Source organism: Corvus kubaryi, unplaced genomic scaffold, assembly GCF_017639235.1.
Source record: "Corvus kubaryi isolate FWS band 111438036 unplaced genomic scaffold, C.kubaryi_AGA036_p1.0 78, whole genome shotgun sequence".
Taxonomy (NCBI): domain Eukaryota; kingdom Metazoa; phylum Chordata; class Aves; order Passeriformes; family Corvidae; genus Corvus; species Corvus kubaryi.
In genome coordinates this window covers 3,912,685-3,933,723 of record NW_024582065.1, presented here as the reverse complement: position 1 = coordinate 3,933,723, position 21,039 = coordinate 3,912,685, and the positions used below count along the sequence as shown (strand labels likewise).

At 46.9% G+C, this 21,039-nt stretch overlaps 1 protein-coding gene across 1 annotated transcript in view; it reads left to right on the top strand.

Annotated features, from left to right (window-relative positions):
• BRINP1 (BMP/retinoic acid inducible neural specific 1) overlaps nucleotides 1–21,039 on the top strand; it is an 87,033-nt gene that overhangs the window by 24,585 nt on the left and 41,409 nt on the right. The window contains exon 2 of the mRNA XM_042052335.1: nucleotides 3,464–3,731. Coding sequence (XP_041908269.1) covers nucleotides 3,514–3,731 — 218 coding nt within the window. The 5' untranslated portion in view covers nucleotides 3,464–3,513. The remainder of the gene's footprint in view (nucleotides 1–3,463; nucleotides 3,732–21,039) is intronic.

Here is a 21,039-nt window from a genome sequence, read left to right as displayed (position 1 = left end):
TCTCCCACCTAAGAGCTCTATACTTGGAGACTTCCCCTCCCTGCTTCTTCCCTGGTTCCTTTTGCCAAATCCATGAAACATATTTCACATCACTGGAGCCCCATAAAGACACCTAAAAAATTAATTTCAGATTCAAGCTTGTTAGGAGGTAGATTGAATGCACCTCACAATATTGTCTTAGACACAAGATAATCCCACTTTAGTAAGCTTTATAGGTTCCATGGGGACCAGCCCTGTGGAGTGGATTAATCTTTAATGTGAAACAACATCTCTACAGCAGCTACAGGGGGGAAAAAGACACTACTAAAAAATTAAAGTTGATGGTGTGATAGTAGTCTGGACCCAGTTGTGCTCCACCATCCTCCATTGCCTCAGGCACCATTCCCTGCTCTCAGAACTGATTCAGGCAGCTTCCATGCTGGAGATGTGATCATTTCTTCAGTGGTCTCAAGGCATGTTCTCCCCATATCTTACCTCTTGGATAAGAACATCACAGCCCAAATCATCCTGACTCCAACTGTGCCCCAAAGGAAAGGAAAAGAGGATGAAGACGTGTGTGTGGGGAATTCGGGACTATCTCCTCTCTTTCACAAGCTGATATTTCTCCAGTGTATGATATTCACATGTAGGAGGACACACTGGGCTTTCTCTGAGGCCCATTTTGTTTGGCTCTTCTCATATTTCAGTTCTCACTTGCATCGTGCCGGGAACTGGAGGCGGGGCTGTCCCCAACTTGGGTACATAAGAGCTCCCTTCTCTCTGCCATAGAAATCCAATAGACAGTGAAATATTTAAGGGAAAACTGATCCAGGCTGGCAGATGAGGGGAGTAGCTATGGATGAGTTTAATGAACAGACAACCAAGGAGGCTGGGACAGCATGTACAGAGCAGCTGATTGTTACCTGCACACCCAGCTCACGGCAAATATGCTGAGTTTGCAGCTGCTCACCCTGATGGGACAAGAGCAACCAGGCAGGGAAGGAACCAGGGTGGAGAAGCAGTAGAAATACTCTTCTGAACTGGAATTTGGAGATCCTGAGGTGGGATGTAGCTGGGAGCATTCCCCAGTAATCCCCTTGGGCTCATGAGTGAGTGGAAGCAGGGATGTTCTGTGGCCCACTTGGAATGTGCTCTGTTGCCCTCAGTTTGAGGCTAGAAACTATCCTGTTTTGTAATGTAAGGTAGAACCAGTCCTTGTGTGATGTGAGGGACTAAGCACTGAGAACTGCCCTGTTTAGGGCTGAAATAGGAGTCAGTGGTGAAGGCTGATGTTAAAAGCATGTCTCCAGAACGGGAACAACCTCCTCAGCCAGGAGCTGCAGGTACCACCAGGTTTAATAACAGTAATATTCCATCTGCAATTAGAAAGAAGTTTACATGAGACCAACAGAAAAATCAAACATTGGCTGACTTTCCCATACTTGATTTTTTTTCCCATTTCTTCCTGTAATGCAACAGCCGAGTGTCGTCTTTAACCAGACGTACACAACTCGGTTCTGGCAAGTGCTGCTGAGCTTACTGCAGCTCCTCGAACACATGCTGTGCACACGTGCAGGCTCCCACACACTCTGGCACACACACAGGGCTCCTGAGCTCCCCGGCACACCCAGGGCTCCAATCCACCTGCACAGCAGCCTCACACACTCATTGCCATGGGATGCAGCTCCGACATGCTCCAGGGAAAGCTCCTGGAGCAGAGGAGATAGCCATGCTGACCACCAATGCTGATGGCCTCTGGTCTGTGCTCTGCTGCTCACACCAGCCAAGGTTCACACACAGTGCTGTGAATGCGGGTGGCACCTCTAGCACACCTCTCCTACACTTTTAGCAAAACCTTTTCTTTCTGGGAATTACAAACTTTTCAAGTGCTTATAGAGGACTCAGACTCAAAACCAGAAGGTTTTCTGGAGATGTGCAAAAAAGCCTGACGTGAAATCTCACTGTGGCAAAGCTTTGAGTAGCCTAATTTCTCCTGCTTTAAAAAATATCTGTAGTCTCTCTGCACTGTATTTTACAGGAACAGGTGGGTATCACCTGTCCTGAGGACAACTTGTGCTCCCAGAGTTGGGGGAGCAGCCTTAAGATCACTGCTGGCCCAGCTATGCCCACAGTGTTGGCATATCCTTCACAAAACCCAGAAGGCAGGAAGAGGAACCAGTTGTAAGTGTGGAGAGGACTTTTTCCAAGCAGCTCCCACGGGCGAGGAGCACAACCCGACAGGCTGAGCTGCTGCAGCCACGTAGTGCTTTGGAAGCAGGAGGGGACTGTGCTGGGTGCAGGGTGACAGCTAAGCAAGCCCCTCACCTGCCACCACAAGAGCACATGGCTTTGCCTGGAGAGGGGCACGGTGCCAGCAGCCCGACTGTGGAAGCGGATGAGCTAATGGCTGAGATGCTGGAAATGGGAGTCAAGAGACCAGGGCTCTCTTCCAGCTGTATCCATGGCTTGCTGGGTAACCTTCGGCAAGGCACCTTACCCCCTGGTTCTCTTCCCACTCACCATATGTCTTGTCACATGCCTGGCAGTGGAGCTGGCGTGGCGCAGGGCTGGCTCTAGCCTCGCTTCGCCGGGGGTGCAGCAGGACAGCCACTCTTCCACCATGGCAGTGAGAGCGTGTCCTGCTCCAGGTGCTGGGAAGGATCCCCTGAAGCTCCCTAGTAAATCTCCCTTGCTGAATATGCATGTTCAGCATTCACTGTGTCATCTGCAGAGCCTTGATCTTGGGAAGAGCCTCGAGGTCCCACCATATGAAATAGCAACAGACCCCATCCCCTGCACCACACACACCTCCCCAACACCGCAGCAGGAAAGCAGGGTGAGGACATTTTTATCTGTCAGAGTCTGGCAGGATTTCATAGTTGTGTGTGTGTGCCTGCGTGTCTGCGTGTGCTTGTCGCTGAAGCCTGGGTAATTATTTTGTTTTATTTCTTTTTTTGGCAGCACTTGAAAGTAAGAGCTGGGTCTTTATAGATTGCTCAGGTTGCACAGAGTAGATTACAGATCATCAGAGAGACATGAAAGCAGAAGACACATTTCTCTGGCACAGCATTAAAGGGACAATAAAGGGGTAATTGTAGCCTAGGGTGCAGCCACCTCCTGTACCCAGCCTTCACTTGCCTTTGCAGCACTGTGGAGAACTTCATGAGGGAAATGATGGAGAAGTTGGGGTGAGGATGTCTCAGGTCAGGACCTGGTTATTTCAAAGGTGATATATGCTCAGGAGGTTAAAGGCACCACTTAAATACATGAATAAAACACTGCCAAATACTCTAAGCTGTAATACAGGCAAACCAAAGTCTTTTAAAACTTGATTTTTCACATCTGTTTTCACCCTGAGAGATGGTTGTCAAAGGATCAGAGCAATTCCCGTTTTTAATCTCTCTTTTTCTCTCCCTCCTCCCTCTCCTCCCTTTCATTTCTCTTTCTCTCTCTCCTTCCTCCTATCCCCTCTCTCTTTCAACAGGACTCCACAGAATGGAGCAAGAATGAGAGGAAAAAGGCAGACAGAAAAGCATGAACTGGAGGCTTGTTGAGTTCCTCTACCTCCTGTTTATATGGGACCATATACTCGTACAGCCCTCCCACCAGGACCCAGCTGCTACCAACCAACATGTCTCCAAGGAGTTTGATTGGCTTATTTCAGACAGGGGGCCTTTCCACCACTCACGGAGCTACTTATCCTTTGTGGAAAGACATCGTCAAGGATTTACAACCAGATATAAAATATACAGGTATGCCGGGTTCCTGGGGCTTGGATGAGTTTTTAGGTGGTGGGAACTCTGCCAGTTCCCATGGGCTCCAGGCTGGGAGTCAATGGGAGATGCACTGTTGTCCCTGTTCCACCTGGAAATGCTCCTTTGGTTCCCCATGGCCCTCAGCTGCCAATGCAAATTGCTTCGAAGGCTCGGGTGAAGTGCTCTGCTAGTGAGATGAAGGCACTGCAGTGTCATGGCAATGTGCAAAGCACAGAGTGAGATGAAAAGGAACTGAGGGGGTGGGTGTTCTTCATTCGTGGTGACAGACAGTTCACAGGCAGGTTCCCAAGCAGCTTTTTCAAATCAGTGGAGCTCTGGACAGCCCAAGCCTCTGTACCAAACTCATACATGTGAACTGCCAATAGCTTCAGGTTCACATAAAGATGTCACCACGCACGTCAGTGTGACAGTTCTCACGCTGCTGTGTGGGAGCCTTGGCTGTGTGCTGCCTACCACAGACTCTCTGAGGATTTATCTCCGTGTGTAAGTTGGACTTGCCTGCAGAACTGTGATCTTGGTTTAAAAAACTACAGAGAACTAAAAAATCCTACAGAGGATAGGCAGAATTTGGATTTTATTTTGCCTTCTAGGTTTCTAAGCCTTAGTTGTTGCTTGTTTCAAACTCTTCTTGCCAGCTTTGCTATCTAGAACCACACTTTTTCCTCTTCATTTTAATCTGAAAAGCTGGGGTGCCTACATGAACATCCTATTAAATCAGCAAGCACTTTGGAGTGAAGGGGAATAAGCCAGCAAGTGTCAGGAGATTTGTGCTAAAACCCAAAGAGACTGGAAAACTCTCCCAGGCATGTGTGCATTTACATAATTATATGGTCCTGTTGTGCTTCAGAAAGACACTTGCAAATGCAGCTATGCAAAGTGGTGGGCAGGGAAGTGCTGGTGAACAGCCCATGGCACTGTGAACGTGGAGACATGGACATGGGGATGGGGGAGCAGGGAATCACAGAGAATCACTGTGTGCAGGGGGTGTTGTCCCATGAGCACGGAGCCAGAAGCAGAGTAACAGAGATGTGTGAGGCATCAGCTCTGTGTGGGGAAGAAAAATGAGTTGTTCTTGTCGTGCAGCCTCCAGGGAGTGCAGCACCCCCTCCCCTTGCAGCAGCAAGGGCAGGTTAAAAATACTGTCCTGGCTTGTCCTCTCCAAAACAGCTCAGGGGGAAGGCAGCCCCAAAAACTAAAAAATATGCTGCCTTGCTTCCACTGGTGAGGTCTCACTGCCTGTGCACAGAGAAGCAGAGAAAATGCCTTTTCCCAAAAGCCTTTCTCCCTGGCTGTGCTCTGCCCAGCTCCCCTCCTGCCCTGCCTGCCAACACACACAGTGACCCAGCCTGCAGATCCCTGCCCTGCTCCTCGCCTCTGGCACTGGCTCTGCCCTTTGCTAAAGAGCTGTGCAGCCTGGGATGCCACCACGGAGTCTGCAGGGGCTGGGGGGAGAGAACCACACGATGGATGTGTTCAGATGCATCTATGAACTGTCAGTGTGGGTCAGGCCACAGATCCATCAAGCCTGGGATCCTGTCTCTAAGCATCATGGAGAAACGGGTCTGGAAGGACCTTGAGAGGTCATTTAATCCGTGCCTCTTCCCCAAGGCAGACTCAGACATACCTGTGTCGTGTCTGGCAGAGGTTTGTGGGGAACCTGGAAGGTTTCCCGTGACAGAGGATTCACACCCTGAGCAGGCAGCCTGTGCCGTGGCTTTGCCTCCTCCACTTTCATAAAGGAACCAAAATCTTGTTTTCATGTGAAGCCTGTGATTTGTTGTCCTGTCAGGGGGTAAGGAACAAATTCCCTTTCAGTTTGTAGGAAACTAATACGAATTTGAAGTCTTACCTCAGTTCAGGATGGACTTTATGTGGAAAGGGATCTGTTTTCTCTGTTTCTGCTGAGTATTGCTGAACCATTTACAAAAGCCACGTGGAGCAGGCAGAGAACAGAACACCCTCCTTCCAGCATGGGAGAAAACAGGCATCAGCATTCTGTGTGTTAGGGAGGTGTCTGAGAGGGGTCTTGCAGATGGTGACCATACTGGAGAAGTCACCATTCCCAAAAGAAACTGGAGATGAGACAAAGTCCAGTGGAAGTCGTTAGGGAGAGAGTTTAGAGAGGACTGCAAGGGTACCCAGGGCATCTCATGGTGAAACACCACACACTGAGCTGCAGGAGGGATCTGACTGCTTGGGGAACACCAGCCATGTGTGTGGTGGTTGGAGCTGCTGGGAGCTGAGCACTTTGGAAATACAAGTCTGGGACAAACCTGCTCCCACTGTGGTCAGCTGAGGAGGAGGGGAAAGCCTCATGTGCTTCAGCAGAGCAGATGGAACGATCAGGTGGGAGTCTGGCTGGATGCTGGAGGGCTGTTTGTTTTTAATATCTGTCTCTGCTGGCAGAATTGGTCACTTAAAAGCTGAACCCATGCATTTTTGAAGGGATATCAGACTCAGTCTGGCTATGGAGAATTAGTGGAACCACAGTCAATTCTCACAGTTAAGAGCTAGACCGTGCACACACTCTCCCAGAACATTCCATTTTACTGAACCCCACAGGGGTAAAATCTCATTTTGTGGGCTCCTTAAATTGACTTTGAGAATCTGTACAGCTGCTGGGATTTTGTCAACTGTTTAATTCCAGCATAGAAGCCTCTTTCCTACCAAAAGATGTCTCTCAATTGCTCTTTGCACTAGACTAGCCCAAGGGAGGCACATATCCTGCATTAAGGACATCACTCCTTTCCTTAGAAAAGCAGCTGATATGGAGCACGAGAATTTTCTGTGCAATCTTCTCCTTCAATGCCCCTTTCCTCCCATACTCTTTTAGGTTGGCTGGTTTTTAGTTTGTTGCTCTGTCAGGCAGTTCCTTGGGGAACTTGTGATTTTGTTCAGTGAGGTTTGGCCTGACCCCTGCTCTTCTCCCAAGGCCAATGGCATCAGATCTCAAACCAGCCACAGTGACCAAGGGTTTGGAGAGGATGTGAAATCAGGGAATCTCTGGGAGCTTCACCCATCCCTAATTGAAACGCTGTTGGCTGTTTAGTGGTGATTTCCCCGGTGTCCTGCTCTGTGGGAACATGGACACAGCACATTAGGACCATGTCATTTACACTGGAAAACCACCAAGACAAAGCCACTGGTGGTGCTAAGAGCAGCATAAGGCAAAATGCAGCATTTTCTCCTTTTTACAGGTGATTCTATAAAGGAAGCAACATAAAATCATGGAGGAGTCCTCCTTCCATCACTACTGAAGTCCAAAGGTCTGTCAGCAGCAAGCACACAGGGCTATTTTATATTCTGCATAAGCAGAATTGCTGTAGAATCTCAGAGCTGATGAGCTCTTTCATAGGAAGCCTGGATCCAGGTCTACCATCCTAGCATGGAAAGATGCTTCACTGTTACAACCTCCAAAGTCCTGTTCCCTCCTTCCATGCATTTCATTTCAGTGGATTTTAGGTCTGTTTCTTGTAAAACTTGGATCACTGATTCTCCTGGTGCCCTCAATCAAGGCTCACACCTTGCACGTGGTGTTAGGAGGAAGACAAGCAAGGGGGAAGATGTTCTATGTTAAATCATGAACAGTAGGAGTGGATACCATTGCACGAGGGAAGCACATTAATCAGCATCGATTCATACTAATAAGGTGGTTTAGGGGGGCCTCTGGCAGGAAAATGCTGCTTTGATCATTATCTGTGCACACTACTGCTAATGCAGATAGGATGGCAGATGCTGAGACTGGTTTGTGGGATGTCTGAATATTCATTGTCACCATCCTTGTTCCTAGTCATGAGAGCCTTGGGTATGAGGTACTGCAGGAAGGCTGGAAAACAGAGGAAGCTTGGCTTGGCTTTGGGACTGGGGTTCTGCTCAGACCAGAAAGCATCCCTGTTACCACTGAACAGTTAACAGCTTCAGCCCACTGCTTTGAAGTGTGTTGTCATGTTGTCCTTTTTTTCTTCTCTCAGAAGTTGATTATTTAGCTATAAGGTAAAGCAAAAAGTGGGCTGAGCACTGGAATACTCCATGCAAATAGCCAGGCAGAGACACGGAGACAGGAATTTCCCTGATGATGCTGCTCAGTTGAAGCAAGTTCTCGAAAACACAAATACTTTCTAGAAAAAAAGAAAGAAAAACCTTTTCTAGGAAAAAAAAAAGAGGTTTTGTTGTTCAATGTCAGAGGTGGGAGGCAGAGGGATGAGGTGAGATGGGCTCATCCAGCTGAGCAGAGAGGCTGCCACTGCCAGTTCAATGGAAAACAGGGACAGGACACAGTGCCTTGGAAAGAGGAGCCCGCAGGCAGGATGGCAGAGAGGTGACACAAGCAGGATCTGGATTTTTGTCCCAGGCTCCTGGTGTGGCTGTGGGTGACCTCATTTCTGTGTGCTTCAATTCCCTCCCCACCCCCCGAGAAGGGGAGATGAGGAGATGACAGCACTTGCCTGCTCTGCATTGCTGGGCAGACTTAATTAAAAGCTGCAAGACGTTTGGACATAAGGGAAAACAGCAATATAAAATGGATGATCACACGGGGCTGCAAGTGGAATGTCCATGTGCAAGAAGAAATGCATATTTTCTATGCGTGGGAGTTTAATTCCATTTTCTACAATGACAGTGGGGATGGGGAAATCTGGCTCTCTGTGTAAGAGAGCAGGGAAACCCTGGGGTATAAAAAGGAGATCTGCTTGCCTTGCAACTTCTTCTGCAGTGGGACCAGTTAGAGGCTGCCTAATTTCACAAAACCTGCAAATAGAGAATCCTTCTGAGACCTCTGTCAGGTCTGCTTAAAATACACCAGCAGATTCAAAACTTAGTGGGGGTGGTGACACCAAAGCAGTCAGTTCTGCCCCATCCCTCCCTCTGCAGAGTGACAGGACAGATGTATGACAATTGCTGACATACACTTGGTACAGCAAGGTCCTGGTTAGTAAAAAGGAAAAGGAGCTCCTGAGACAGGAAAGGTTAAGGTAACTTGCTGCACAAGCTGGACAGAAATTGGTTGGGATGCTGCCTGGGGAAAGAAGCTGATTTTATTTTTCTCCCAAAATGTTGTTTCATCAGGAGAACAGTGCAGGTCTAGGACAAGTCAGTGGAGAGGTGGGAGGTGTCTCCACCCATGGTGGCTTTCAAAGCTTGGCTGGACAAAGCCCCAGCTGATGTGCTCAAGAGCTGGTCCTGCTTCCAGTGGGAGGTTGGATTAGGGACCCCCAGGGTCCCATCTAACCAACATTTCTGTTATTTCCCTGTTTCTCCAATTCAGAGTGGACACTAAACTGTGTGCTCATAAAGGGATTTGCTCTAGTGAATGCATTCAGCCACACTAGAGATTTTTATTTAGTCCTAGGAAACCCACAAATCTGAGCAGCTACATGCTCCCTAAACATGTCACTCCCTCAGTGAAGAGGAAGAGAAGGATGCTGAAGCCAGAATCTTTGCTGTGCATGTAGCACAGGCTACAACACTTAGAAATGCATATGCTATTCTACTGCTTGAATTTTCCCTTCAAGGAAAAAGAATAAAGGAGAAAAAAGATTGGTCTCACAAAACTGTCTCACAAAACTTTCAAAGTTTTATGGCACCACAAATTAAAAACAATGAGCCAGATTCTCTGTGACTTAAATATGTGAAACTGTTGACTTCAAGGAAAATTCACCAGTTTATTGGCTGGAGAATGTGTTCCAGCACATCCAGCACTGCCCAGTGCCCAGAGCTGCAAACACAGGACCAGGGTTTGTACGGCTGCCTGCCTTGGCTGGGAGGACAACGAGCTTTATTATTTCTGGGCAAAAGCAAAATGTGACTCTTATGTCAGGCACTGGGCTTGGCCAAGCTGGTCAGTGATTGTGAGGGTTTTATGGGTGGTTTTATATCAGAAGCACAGATCACAGAATTGTTTTGGCTGGAAAAAACTTCCAAGATCTAGTCCAACCTGTGCCTGATCCCCAGCTTGTCACCCAGCCCAGAGCACTGAGTGCCACATCCAGGCCTTCCTTGGACACCCCCAGGGGTAGGGACTCCACCACCTCCCTGGGCAGCCCCTTCCAAGGCCTGACCACCCTTTCCACGAAAAAATTCTTCCTAATGTCCAACCTGGGCCTCCCCTGGCACGGCTTGAGGCCATTTCCTCTTGTCACTTGTTCCTTGTCACTTGTCACTCCTTTCAGGGAGTTGTAGAGAGAAAGAAGGTCCCCCCTGAGCCTCCTTTTCTCCAGGCTAAACTTTGCTCCAACCTACAGAAGTTTGGCCTTTCCTGACTGGAACTTCTAGGCAGATTTCATGCAAACCTGTGATTTCCAGAGCTGAGGAACTGATCTGACAGAAAAAGCAGTCTGACAGGTAAAAAAAGGAAAAGAAAAAAAAAAAGTTAATTTTTAACTAGATCACTTTGTGGTCTCATTCATTCTGTGGTCAGGGGATAGCAAAGGAACAGGAATGTGTGGATGGAGGCAGGAGGGTGACAAAAGGGACTGGTGACGCTGCTCTTTCCAGCAGCAATGTGCATAAATTCTTTTGAAGTGGTTGTGAAGTTGTTTTGGTTGTGCTAAGTTCTGGCAGAGACAAAATCTATTAGAGCTGCTTCTATCATCTTTTCAGGCTGTTCTTCTCCCATCTCTACATTCCTCATTGACTCTTTTTGCTGTCTCTCTATTGCATTGAATTTAATCTACTGGTCACTAGAGCAGTACAAATAATTGATTTTGTGGTTCACTGGTTGTACAGAACAAAAATAACATTAAAAATGTGTTGATATGAAATGGATGTTTATTCAACTTTTCAGTAAAATGAAAAAATTAAAACATTTCATTTCAGGCTCAGTGAAAGTTCCAAGCCTTGCTGTTTATTTTCACTTTATTAATCCAGTGAATTTTTTTTTTTTAATTTTTAAGGTGCAAAAGTTTATCTCAAGACATGAAGTCAAGTAGTGCCACTTGAAAAATGTCAAAAGAGAAACAGTTTGGTTTTCAGTGTATTGTGTTTAGCTGTTTGTTCTTCAATTTGAATTTGCAAGGAGTTTTTATATCCTTGAGTTAGGGAAGGACGGAAAAAAAAAAGACTGTCCTTGTTGTTCGCTCTTTGTGACTTTGAAATCTTGAAATTCCCTGGGGTCCAGCTTTGATTTTCCCTGGGTTCAGCATCTTAGGAAAAAAAAAACCAATAATAATTTCCCCAGCACGGCTGGGCAAAGGAGTGAGAGCCAAGATGAGCAGCCGGAATGCAGCTCTGCCTGGGAAGGCTCGTGGTGCTTCCCAAAACCAGGCTGGGTGCTGGGACCTGGGTGCTGTGACTGTGACAAATTATGCCACGGCTGCACTCACAGATGCTCTCTTCACACACACACCCTGGCAAGCTTTCAGTCCTGTTCCGCTTGTTTGGATGCCTGAAGCATCCAAGAAAGCGCCGTGAACGTTCTTCTCAAACAGCATTAAGGTGGTGCTTAGCTCTGGTATGAATTGATAGGCGCTGTTAGGCCTTTTAATCTTTGCTTGGGCTTTTCTGGTTGCGCTGGAGTTCTGCTGACAAGGTTTTCTTATTAGGGGTTTATGCTATCTGTTTAAAGGGGACATCAACTTTGTTGTTTTCCAGTCAGAGGCAAGGCTTTTTAGGAGAGACAACACAGCAACTGAAGGACAGAGGGAGCTGAAAGAGATGAAAGGAGGTTCTTTTCTCCGTGTGGAATGAGCAATGGAAATCCATACAGGCAAAAATACAGAATCTCCCTGGTTTATGCTATGCCTGTAAATGAGCGATGTACATTGGTTTGTAATCAGTAAATGCTGTGTAAATAAATGTGTGTAAACCAAAACCTGAAATCCATTTCCATAGTGCTTGTAAACAATGAAGCCTCCTAGTGTTGTCTTCAATGTAAATGCTAATCTAAAAGTGACATCACTACACGTTTATGCAACTTTATGAAAGCCACAATTTACATTCCTGTCTCAGCATCTCTAAAAGCAGTTTGGCAAACAGAAGCCATTCAGTGATGGGCATAAACCAGACAGTTCCATCACACAGCATCTCCTTCAGCCCCAACCTTCATTCTTCATGCAGTGCAGGGACTGCTGTGTTTACATCCCCTGCATAATGCAACTCCCTGCATATGTGCAGCTTTTCATGGATTTGCACGAGCAGAATAAGGCAGGAGTAGGGGCTGGCAGGGAATGGCTGGGGCTGAGCTGTGCAGAGCTTCATCCTGGGGTGTCTGAGCAGGCACAAAGCTTGGCTCTGGTCAGGTTGGAGGAGCAGCTGCTCTGGCTGCCTTTGGATTCGGATGGTGATAGCTTGGGAACATCCCTGGCAGCTGCAGGACTTGACAGAAGGACACACCTCTCCTTCTCTTTGATATTCTTGAGAACAGAGGGCAAGAGGAAGGATAAGTGGCACCAGCCTTTGATATGCTTGGAGCTGCTGAGATGTGGGAGCAGAAAATCTGTCCAGGCTTGGGGAAGGGCAGCCCTGCATCCGAAGGCAGCAGCGCACACCCTGTCCACCACAGGACAGCGTGGAGGCAAAGCAGTTGATAAGTTCACATTCTGATAAGGCTCCTGTGGTTAGGACAACGCCAGTTCCTCTGGAGAAAATCACTGCTGTGAGCTGTGTGCCTGCAAAGGCAGATCAGTGCCTGCCTGCTGATCCAGGGGAGCTCTTAGCTGCATTGGCCAAGTGCTAGCACAGATCTGCAGAGTTGCGTCTTCCAGCACAAAAATTCCCCTTCTCAATCCATAAAGAAATATTTTGATCCTCCTTCCAGTGAATCCCAGAAGCAGCACAGAAATATTTTAGTCACTGAACCTTTCCAAAGAGATCTGCATCCTGCTGGGCTTGGACAAGGATGTCCACATCCTGTCCCCTTGGAGACTTCTCGCACGGTGAGGGAGTATTCCCCTCCACATGTCAAGCAGAGGCTGTGCCCAGCAGGGCTGCTCCCAGCATGCTGTGACAGCAATGACTCTGCACGTTCCTCTCAGATTCCTCCAGGGCAGCAGACTATGGTCCAGTGGCTTGGGAACATATTTTAAAGGCTAACAAGGCAAAGAGAAGCTTTCATTCTCTTTCTTAAAAAAAAAAATTTTTTTAGCTGTTTTTTTTTTTTTAATGAGCAGATTATTAATTCTGTTTTCAAATCAGGCGGATGCTTATTTCAGCAGAGAAGCTGTTATATTAAAATAAAAAGTGATCATGTTAGATGGACAGAATAATTTTGTTCTGGCACAAGTAGCACTGGGAGAAGGCATTATAAGGGGTTTTTTTTTATTTCTGAATCCCTCCAATGTTTCCCTTAGGTTCCAGAAAGTATGTTTTTTTCCCTTTCTTTTATGCTGATTGCCACCCACTAGGCTCTGTAAATGGAACAAGATGTGTCCCACCAGGGCAGCCGGAGCCATCCAGGCAGTTTTCCTGGGCTAAGCTGCTAAGAGCAGGTACAGAACCCAAGGACACAAAGAAACCCTGGAATCAGCTTTGCCTGCAGCAGGGTTTGGGTCAGCCCTTTGTGCCAGGATCTCCTCTGCAGGCAGTGTGATATCAAATGTTCCTGTGCAGAGCCAGCACTTTGTGCTGCTGCCCACGTGTGCCTGGAGAAGGAGCTGATGCAGCATCCAGGTGTCCTGGCACAGCCCAGCTTCCCTCAGGAGAGCCTGGGGCAGGTGAGACCTGCTCTGCTCCTCAGCACGGGGTTGATGGAGGCAGCATTTGGCTGCCAGGGGTGTGCACCAGGGCTCTGTTTGCTGCTGGCCAAGCCTGGGAGCTCTTATGAGCAGACCCATTTCACACCTGCAGCTCTTCACCCTTCCAGAACTCGCATGGTGGCCATGAAGTATTTACAGGAAGCTGCCATGAGGTTTCCTTCACCATGGAATGGTTTTTTTCCTGGTCAAATACATCCCATCAAGTTAAAAGCATGCAGAGAGGGAGGAGAGGGGCAGGGATGGTGTTTACACCCACCCAGCTCTCTGGGCTGAGGCACTGCAGTGCAGGCTGCTGGCAGCTGCCGCCTCCTCCTCCTCCTCTTCCTCCTCCTCCTTGTCCCTCCCTGCCAGACTCCTCGCAGCTGCCTGGCTCTGGAACCACTATTCCAAGAAGACAGAGATCCTCCCCCTTCCCACGCTCTGTGGCGTGGGAAAGCCTCTGACCTGCTCCAGCACCTGCCTGAGAGGGAGCCTTGAGGTCTGGCAGTGGCAGCTGCCAGCGGGGCCAGGCTGGGGCTTCCAGAGGGATGGGATCCTCTAAAGGATCTGTGATGCTTCTAAATCAAAGTCCTGCTGACAACACAGAGTACTAAATGCCTGCCTGGGGATCTGCTCCTACAGTCATGTGATGACATCAGAATTTAAGCTTTAATTAAGAAATGAGTGCAGGCAGGGAGGAAGAATCTCTAGTCCTTATGGCTACAAAAGAAAGCTTGGAAACATGACCTGAGTGCAACCAACATCTGCTTTAATGTGCAGATGGCTCCCAGCAGAGGGGTGAGCAGCCAGGAGAGGAAGCCATTCCATCAAATTCTCAATCAGGTCAAGCCAGCTTGTGCTTCTGCTTGCAATGAAAGAGCTTTTTTGGAGAGAGATTCCAAAAAAGCTGTGCTACGACAGAGTTAAATAGAACCGTGGAAGCCTAGAAAGGCTTGGGTTGGAAGGGACCTTAAAGATCATCTAGTCCAGACACCTTGCCATGGGCAGGAATGCCACCCATGAGATCAAGTTGCTCAGGGCTGTCCTGCAGCCTTGCAGGGCCAGGTTTCACACTGACACAGCCCCTGCTCATGGACAAACGTCTGGAGGTGTGAGAGCTGCCTGATTGGACCTGCCAATGATGTGCAGCACTTTTTAGGCAGCAGCATGGAAATTATCTGCGCTGGGATTGAGGCAAGAGGTGTTTTGCCTCCTGGAGTTCCTTAAATTGAAGGGACTCCTTTAATATACCCTTGCTGGCCCAAAACCCCATGCTGTGCTTTCTCCTGCCATCAGTTTCAGCAAGGGTAGGGAGCAACCAGGCATTTTAGAGGCCAGTTAAAGAAAAACCCCTGGATACTGTCCATCTCCCAGGGATATACAAGGCTTGTTGAAGGAGAGCCCTGTTTGATGGCTATGCTCTCACCAGGGTCTGGAGGCTCAAAAATGCCTGATACTGCAACAGCCTCTCATTCCCCTGTGTGAGTGTCATGGAAAAGCCACTGGAACTTACAGGGGGGACCAGTCTCTGGACTCTGACTCAGTGAAGCATCCTGACACTGGAAGCCTATGCTTCTGCAATAAAAGTGCCTTTTTGCAAGCTGCAAGCAGAGGTTTCATGGTGGCTGGCAGCTCTGCTGGAGCATGGGCTGGGCTTGAGCACTGGTTTGAGATCTGAACATCACGGAGCATGTCGGGCATTCAGGTTGGATGAGGATGCACTGACCAGTGAGGGACGCTTCCACCCCATGGCGACCTGCAGGTGGAAGAAGCTGTGTTACGTCAGGAGAGCAAAGGTGTTTTATTGCCTGTGCATCCCTGCAAAATTGTTTTCATCATCCATGCATCTCTGAAAGGTATTTTCATTGTCCATGCACCCCTGAAAGATGTTTTCATAGCCCATGCACCCTTGCCCAGCCTCACTTTGCTTTCCCTCCCCTTTCTCTCATACTGGTTAATTTTTTTTCAGCAAAGGCAAACCTGCCCATCGAGTATTCAGCATTAAATATTTCAGTGTTATCTTCCAGCTCTTGAGCGAAAACCCCAGAAAGAACATTACTTTTAACTCCCCTCCAAATGTCTGGGGCTGTCCCTGGGGAGTGCAGGTGCACAGCCAGGGTGAGGCTAATCAGAGAGCTTGGTACACAGGGAAAAGCATGTGTTGCATGGTTAAGAGCAAGCAGGAAATACAGGAATAAGACAAAAAAGTTTTTTAGCTTCCTCTCTGATTAAAGTGAAATGAATAGTCCCACAGTCCTTGTTCTCCTTGTTTTCCTTCCCCTGTTTTCCTCCCCTTCTCCCCCATTCATGTGCAGACTGTGGAAGTGTCAGATTCCCCCCTCCCACCCATAAAAGACTCCTCTCTGTTCCTTGGGAGTATTTGATATTTGGAGTCTCTGCTGTACTGTTCAGCAGTGAGTGTTGCCAAGTCACATGATGAACTGTATCTCAAGACTATTTAATGTCTCTTCAAAGCCCACACTTTCAGAGTCCTGTGATTATGTAAATGTCTCAACTCAATTTTTAAAGTAAGTTTACGGCCCTCATAATTGCAGAGGAAAACTTGATAATACGACTCCTACATACTCAGAAAGCAGAAAGCAAAAAAAAAGAAGAAAAAAACCCTCTAAAGTTTATCAGATTTTAAAAGTCTCATGAATTTTAAAACCAATCTCTTAATTCTTTTTTTGAGCTTGACTCATGATTTTCAAACTGTCACCAGTGTGGCTGTAGGGATTGTAAGGCTGGTTTGTTATCTTATTAGGTAACTTACATAAAATATCCAAGCCCATGGAGACTCAGAAATGGAGTATTGCACTTCAGTGCCCATCTGGAGACAACAGTGTCTTTCCTTCTGTGGAGTTGCCGAGGATCTCCTCTTTAATCCAGGTCTCCAGTCACTACTGCAGCATAAATATTTCCCCAAATTATATTAGTGTTAATCATATGAATGAGAATAGCCATAATATTGATCTTCATAATACTTAGGTTATTAAATTTGAGTTTGAAGGTAGTTCTGTGGTGCGATTCATAATAGCAAATCTCCTCAGCATGCATAAGCAGGGAGAGCAGGCCACAGAGCAATAGCACTGCAAAGCCAGGGAGAAATATATTCCAGAATTTTCCATCCTACCACAGGATTGCACAGGGAACAGACACTTGTGGCTAAGTTACCGATGCCACAACTGAAGTTTTGCTAATTGTTTGATGATGTCAGATGAACTGAATTGATCTGAAAGGACAAAAAAGCCTCTGAATGTTGAAACGAATAGTTCCAATATTTCTATGGGTATAGGCACCACCCAGGGGCTCTTTACTCGTCACAGAATCACAGAGTGCTTTGGGTTGGAAGGGATCTTAAAAAAAACCCACTTCCAACCCCCTGCCATGGGCAGGGCCACCTTCCACTCTCCCAGGTTGCTCCAAGCCCCATCCAGCCTGGCTTAGGCACTTCCAGATGTGTGGCATCCACAACAATATTCCTGGAATGTTTACAGACACAAAACCAGGGATGCTGGTGTGGCAAGATGAAGAGGGATCACCACTGTCATCTGCCTTCCCCATGCAGGTGTACTCAGGCTGTGTCATTCTGTTTAGGAGCCACACACACTGAAGGGTGGGGAGGGGACAGAGCAAACAGGGCTCTGCTGGTCACCCCTAAGTGACTCCATGCCCACAGAACCATTGATGTCTGAGGTGCACACAGCTATTGAGGTGTCTGCAGCATCTTGCACAGCCTACAGTGGATTAAATGAAATCTGAGAATGCTTCCCTGTGAAATGACTCTGTAATAAGGGACAGAAATTACCAGCTCTTCCAGCATGCAAAAAAAGAGGAACCAAGAGTGTGCAAGAGGGTGAGTGCTACTATGTAATAAGCTTACAGGATAATTGCCAACTGTACTTGGACTTAATTTTTTCCTGCAGAAGAGTCATAAAAATAAGTTTATTGTTTTCACTCTGGGGAACTGAGATATTTGGATCAGGTCTTTAAAAAAGACAGTTCTTTATCTCCCCCTGAATATATAAGCTCCACTGGTGACCATCTCCTGCACAATTGTGAGTGAGCACCCAAAGGAAAAGATTTTCTGTGCACAGTTGCTGTCTGTGAGCTGGCATAGAAGTATCTCAGCTCCTTGTCAAGGTCTCACAAGCGTTTGTAACACTGAAGCAGGATTTTCACTCATAGTGGTAGGGACTGTGCACCAAAAGGGGAGCAGAACTGATGAAATTCTACGAGCGTGGAGGAAAACAACAGAATGGCAAAGTCTTTGTATTTTAGGTGCAATAAAATTGTCTCAGTGAAGTAGAAAAACATTTTCTCCACAGTAAGGTTTTGTCAAAATGCTTTATTTTGTTAGCAGTAAAGTGTTTCAGACTGATGGATTGGGTTCAATGTATTTTTGATGTGTGCCTCTCTGGGCACCAGTGACTATGGTGAAAGCAAGAGATCTAAGAAATGAGCTATTTTGACAAAATTTTGTCTAGTGAAAACATTACAAGCTGTTCCAGATTGTTCCAACATGGAACAAAGACAGATTCTGCAGGCCTGAAAGTAGCTACTAAAAGGAATCCTCTCCTGGGCAGCTCCAGCCACAGCTGAAGCTGGAGCTCTCCCAAAAGTGAGCGATTTAAGCTTTGTCTGGAGACACAGAACTGGAGCCCTTACCAATTACAGATGAGTTATCCTCAGGTGCCACGGGGAGAGTGCACGGGGACCGAGGAGTAAAGGATTAGCCAGTGCACACAGAAATATTGAGCAACTCACTACTACCTCCTATTGTGCTCGTGCCAGTGGAAATCCTTCTCAGAATGGCATATTTTATTCAATTTTTAAGAGCTCTCAATTTTTCATTTAGGAAGGGAATGTGGAACAGCCTCCAATCTGTAATCAATCAGCCCCCTCCCTCACAGGAAAGCTCTGAGGAAGAGCTCTTGCTCTTTGGTCCTTTATCTTCTCTGAGAACTCACAGAAATTGTATTTCTGAATGGGATTGAGAGTGAGGGAGAGAGAAAAGCACAGCCAGGGCAATCCTCAACTAAATCTCACAGACCGTCCTGTAGTAAATATCCTGTAGTAACTAACCCTAGGGACAATATCCCAAACAACATTTCTTCACTCAGAATGTTTCAGATAAGCTTGGCCCAGACTTAAAAAAGATATTTAGGCACATTGTGTGGGTAAATAACTACCTAAGTACCAAATTCCTGTAGATTTTAGTGGGCATTACAAAATCAGGAGTTTTTAAAGAGGATCTGCTACTATCAGAAATGCAGCCATCCATAACATAAGCCATGAATTTATTGTCCCTGGTAATAAATCACTAGAAATACACAATGATAAAAAGAGGAATAACAGACACGGCTCATCCAGGGATCTCAAAGCCCTTTGCAGCCATAAGAGTTCTTTAGGATAGTGGAGGAAAAGGCTGGGCTTTGTTTGTTTGTTTTGAATGAATAAATTAATCATTAGTAAAATATTATGCAGTTCATCAGATATATTATTCACTAGCTATTTGTCAAAATAACAGCTCAGTCATATATCATCAGAACTAAACATTTATAATGTGTGTATATCTAGTCCTGAGATGATTTATTCAGGCTTATGGTATTTTAGTTATTGACTGTTAAAGCTCTGCTCCCTAGGGAGGCAGAGACATGGAAGGTTGGGAGCTCATGGTGAACTTGGACCCTCTCTTTTTGCTGAGGTTTTGGTTAGGACCTGATACCACAAGCAGAATCCCAGATCTGGGTTTTCTTTTGGCACTGCCTCAATAGATCAGCCTTAATTCTGGTTATCTCTAGCCAATGCTAGGTCTACCTCAGGTAGGGAAATCCATCCACTTACTCAAAGTCAAACTGTGACCTGAGTTCTCTGTGTTCTCTCAGGACCAGTGTTTGACCCCAACACCAAGGTCCTCATCCCTTCTGAGTTATCTCAACTGTTTAGTATCTCCCCACCTCACAGCTGCTGTGCAAGAAGGTTTAGGGATCCCAACTCACTGCTCCACGTGATAAATCACAGTTTTGGAAATACTGGGGAAGAACAAAGCAGTCTTCTACCGGGTCCCTCCCAGCTCCCTTTCCTGTGCCAGTGAGCTGGACTCCTTCCAAAAGTGCCTCAGCAGGGGGAAGCTACGTGACTAACACTCCCAACTCCCCTTGTCATTCATGACCAGCATCCCAGAAGGTTGCAGGTGCTTCCAGACCTTTACTGGAGTCAAACATTGCAGCCTCTCCCCTGGGTTTTATTAGGGAAGCTGGTGCCAAATCACCCAGCTCCCTCCTACTCAATAAAAAATGTTTAGAACCCAGTAAATTCTAACATATCAGCAGCTTGTTATGGAGGGAGAAGGTCACTGGGAGAGAAAGGGAAAAAAAGTTACCCTTCCATTTGAAATGCTGGCTGGGTACAGATGAAGGAGTCAGCACTAGGAAAATATCTTTTGATATGATAAAGTCTCATAATAGAAAATGTTGCTGCAGTACAGGCCTCGTTTCTTCAGATAAATATTTAATATAGATCACTAAAGATTAATCGAGTACAGAAAAGTGTCTCTTATACGGTTGGTGTAAAGAAAACATCTTCTCGTTAATTTATTATGGAGCCTGAAATGAGAAAAACCCTATGGAGGGAAATGCAGGGTACGGTTTCCATAGAGAAGCAGAGCACCACACCAGAATTTATTTAGTGTGTGGGCAGAAGACTTCCCAGAACCAGCTGCAGCGTGGCGTTTGCATGATAAAAAAATCCCAGTGTAGGAAGAAGCCTCACAGAGACACTCGTGTCTTGCTGCTCTGACTCCTGCACATCCCAGGGGTTCCTGAAATGGTGAGACCAGAGGACCTGTGGGCATTCCAGAGCTTGGATGAAGACTGTAAATACCAGGTGTAACATCCCAGCTGCTCACTCAGGAAAGGGCATTCAGTCCTTTTGGAGTAAGGTGATGCCCTAAGCTCACTGTGAGGAGAGGAGCCCCACATCCTGGAGGCTCCTTGCTTTAGCCAGGATTCCCAATAACCATCCCCCTGACAGTCTCCAAGACACTGTGGCATTTCACAGTATTGGGCAGTAAGGAATTCAGGGTGCTGCTGGGGATTCCCATCTCCCACAGTGCTGGGACATATTCAGTCAGTTCCTCTGTGATGGGTAAAGGACAGGATCCTTCTGCTTTCTTCCACCATCCACAGAAACCATCATCCCAACCATTTAGCAGCATTAAATAGGACAGCGACAGAGAATAAATCATAAATAGCAGCAGATACAGTATGAGGGGGAAAATAAGAGTCACAGGCAAGGGAGGAGAGATAAAAGATCCAATTTCAGCTGAGACTGAAATGGAACAAAGTCAATGAGATGAAGAGATACACGGGGTTTGTTCCAGATGGCCAACTCCACTGCCATGGAGCCTCTGGCACCACCAGCATCTTGTGATGAACTTGTGAACAAGGTACCTCTTGTTTTTAGCTGAAGTGGGCAGGAAAATCCAGCAGATCTGTCTGTGCTCAGGAGTGGGGGAAATAGAGGAGCTCTCTCCAGAAATGCATATTCTAGAGAGCAGAAACAACTCTGGAGAGAAGGAGGCTGGAACATTTTTCCACCTCTCCAAGAAGCTA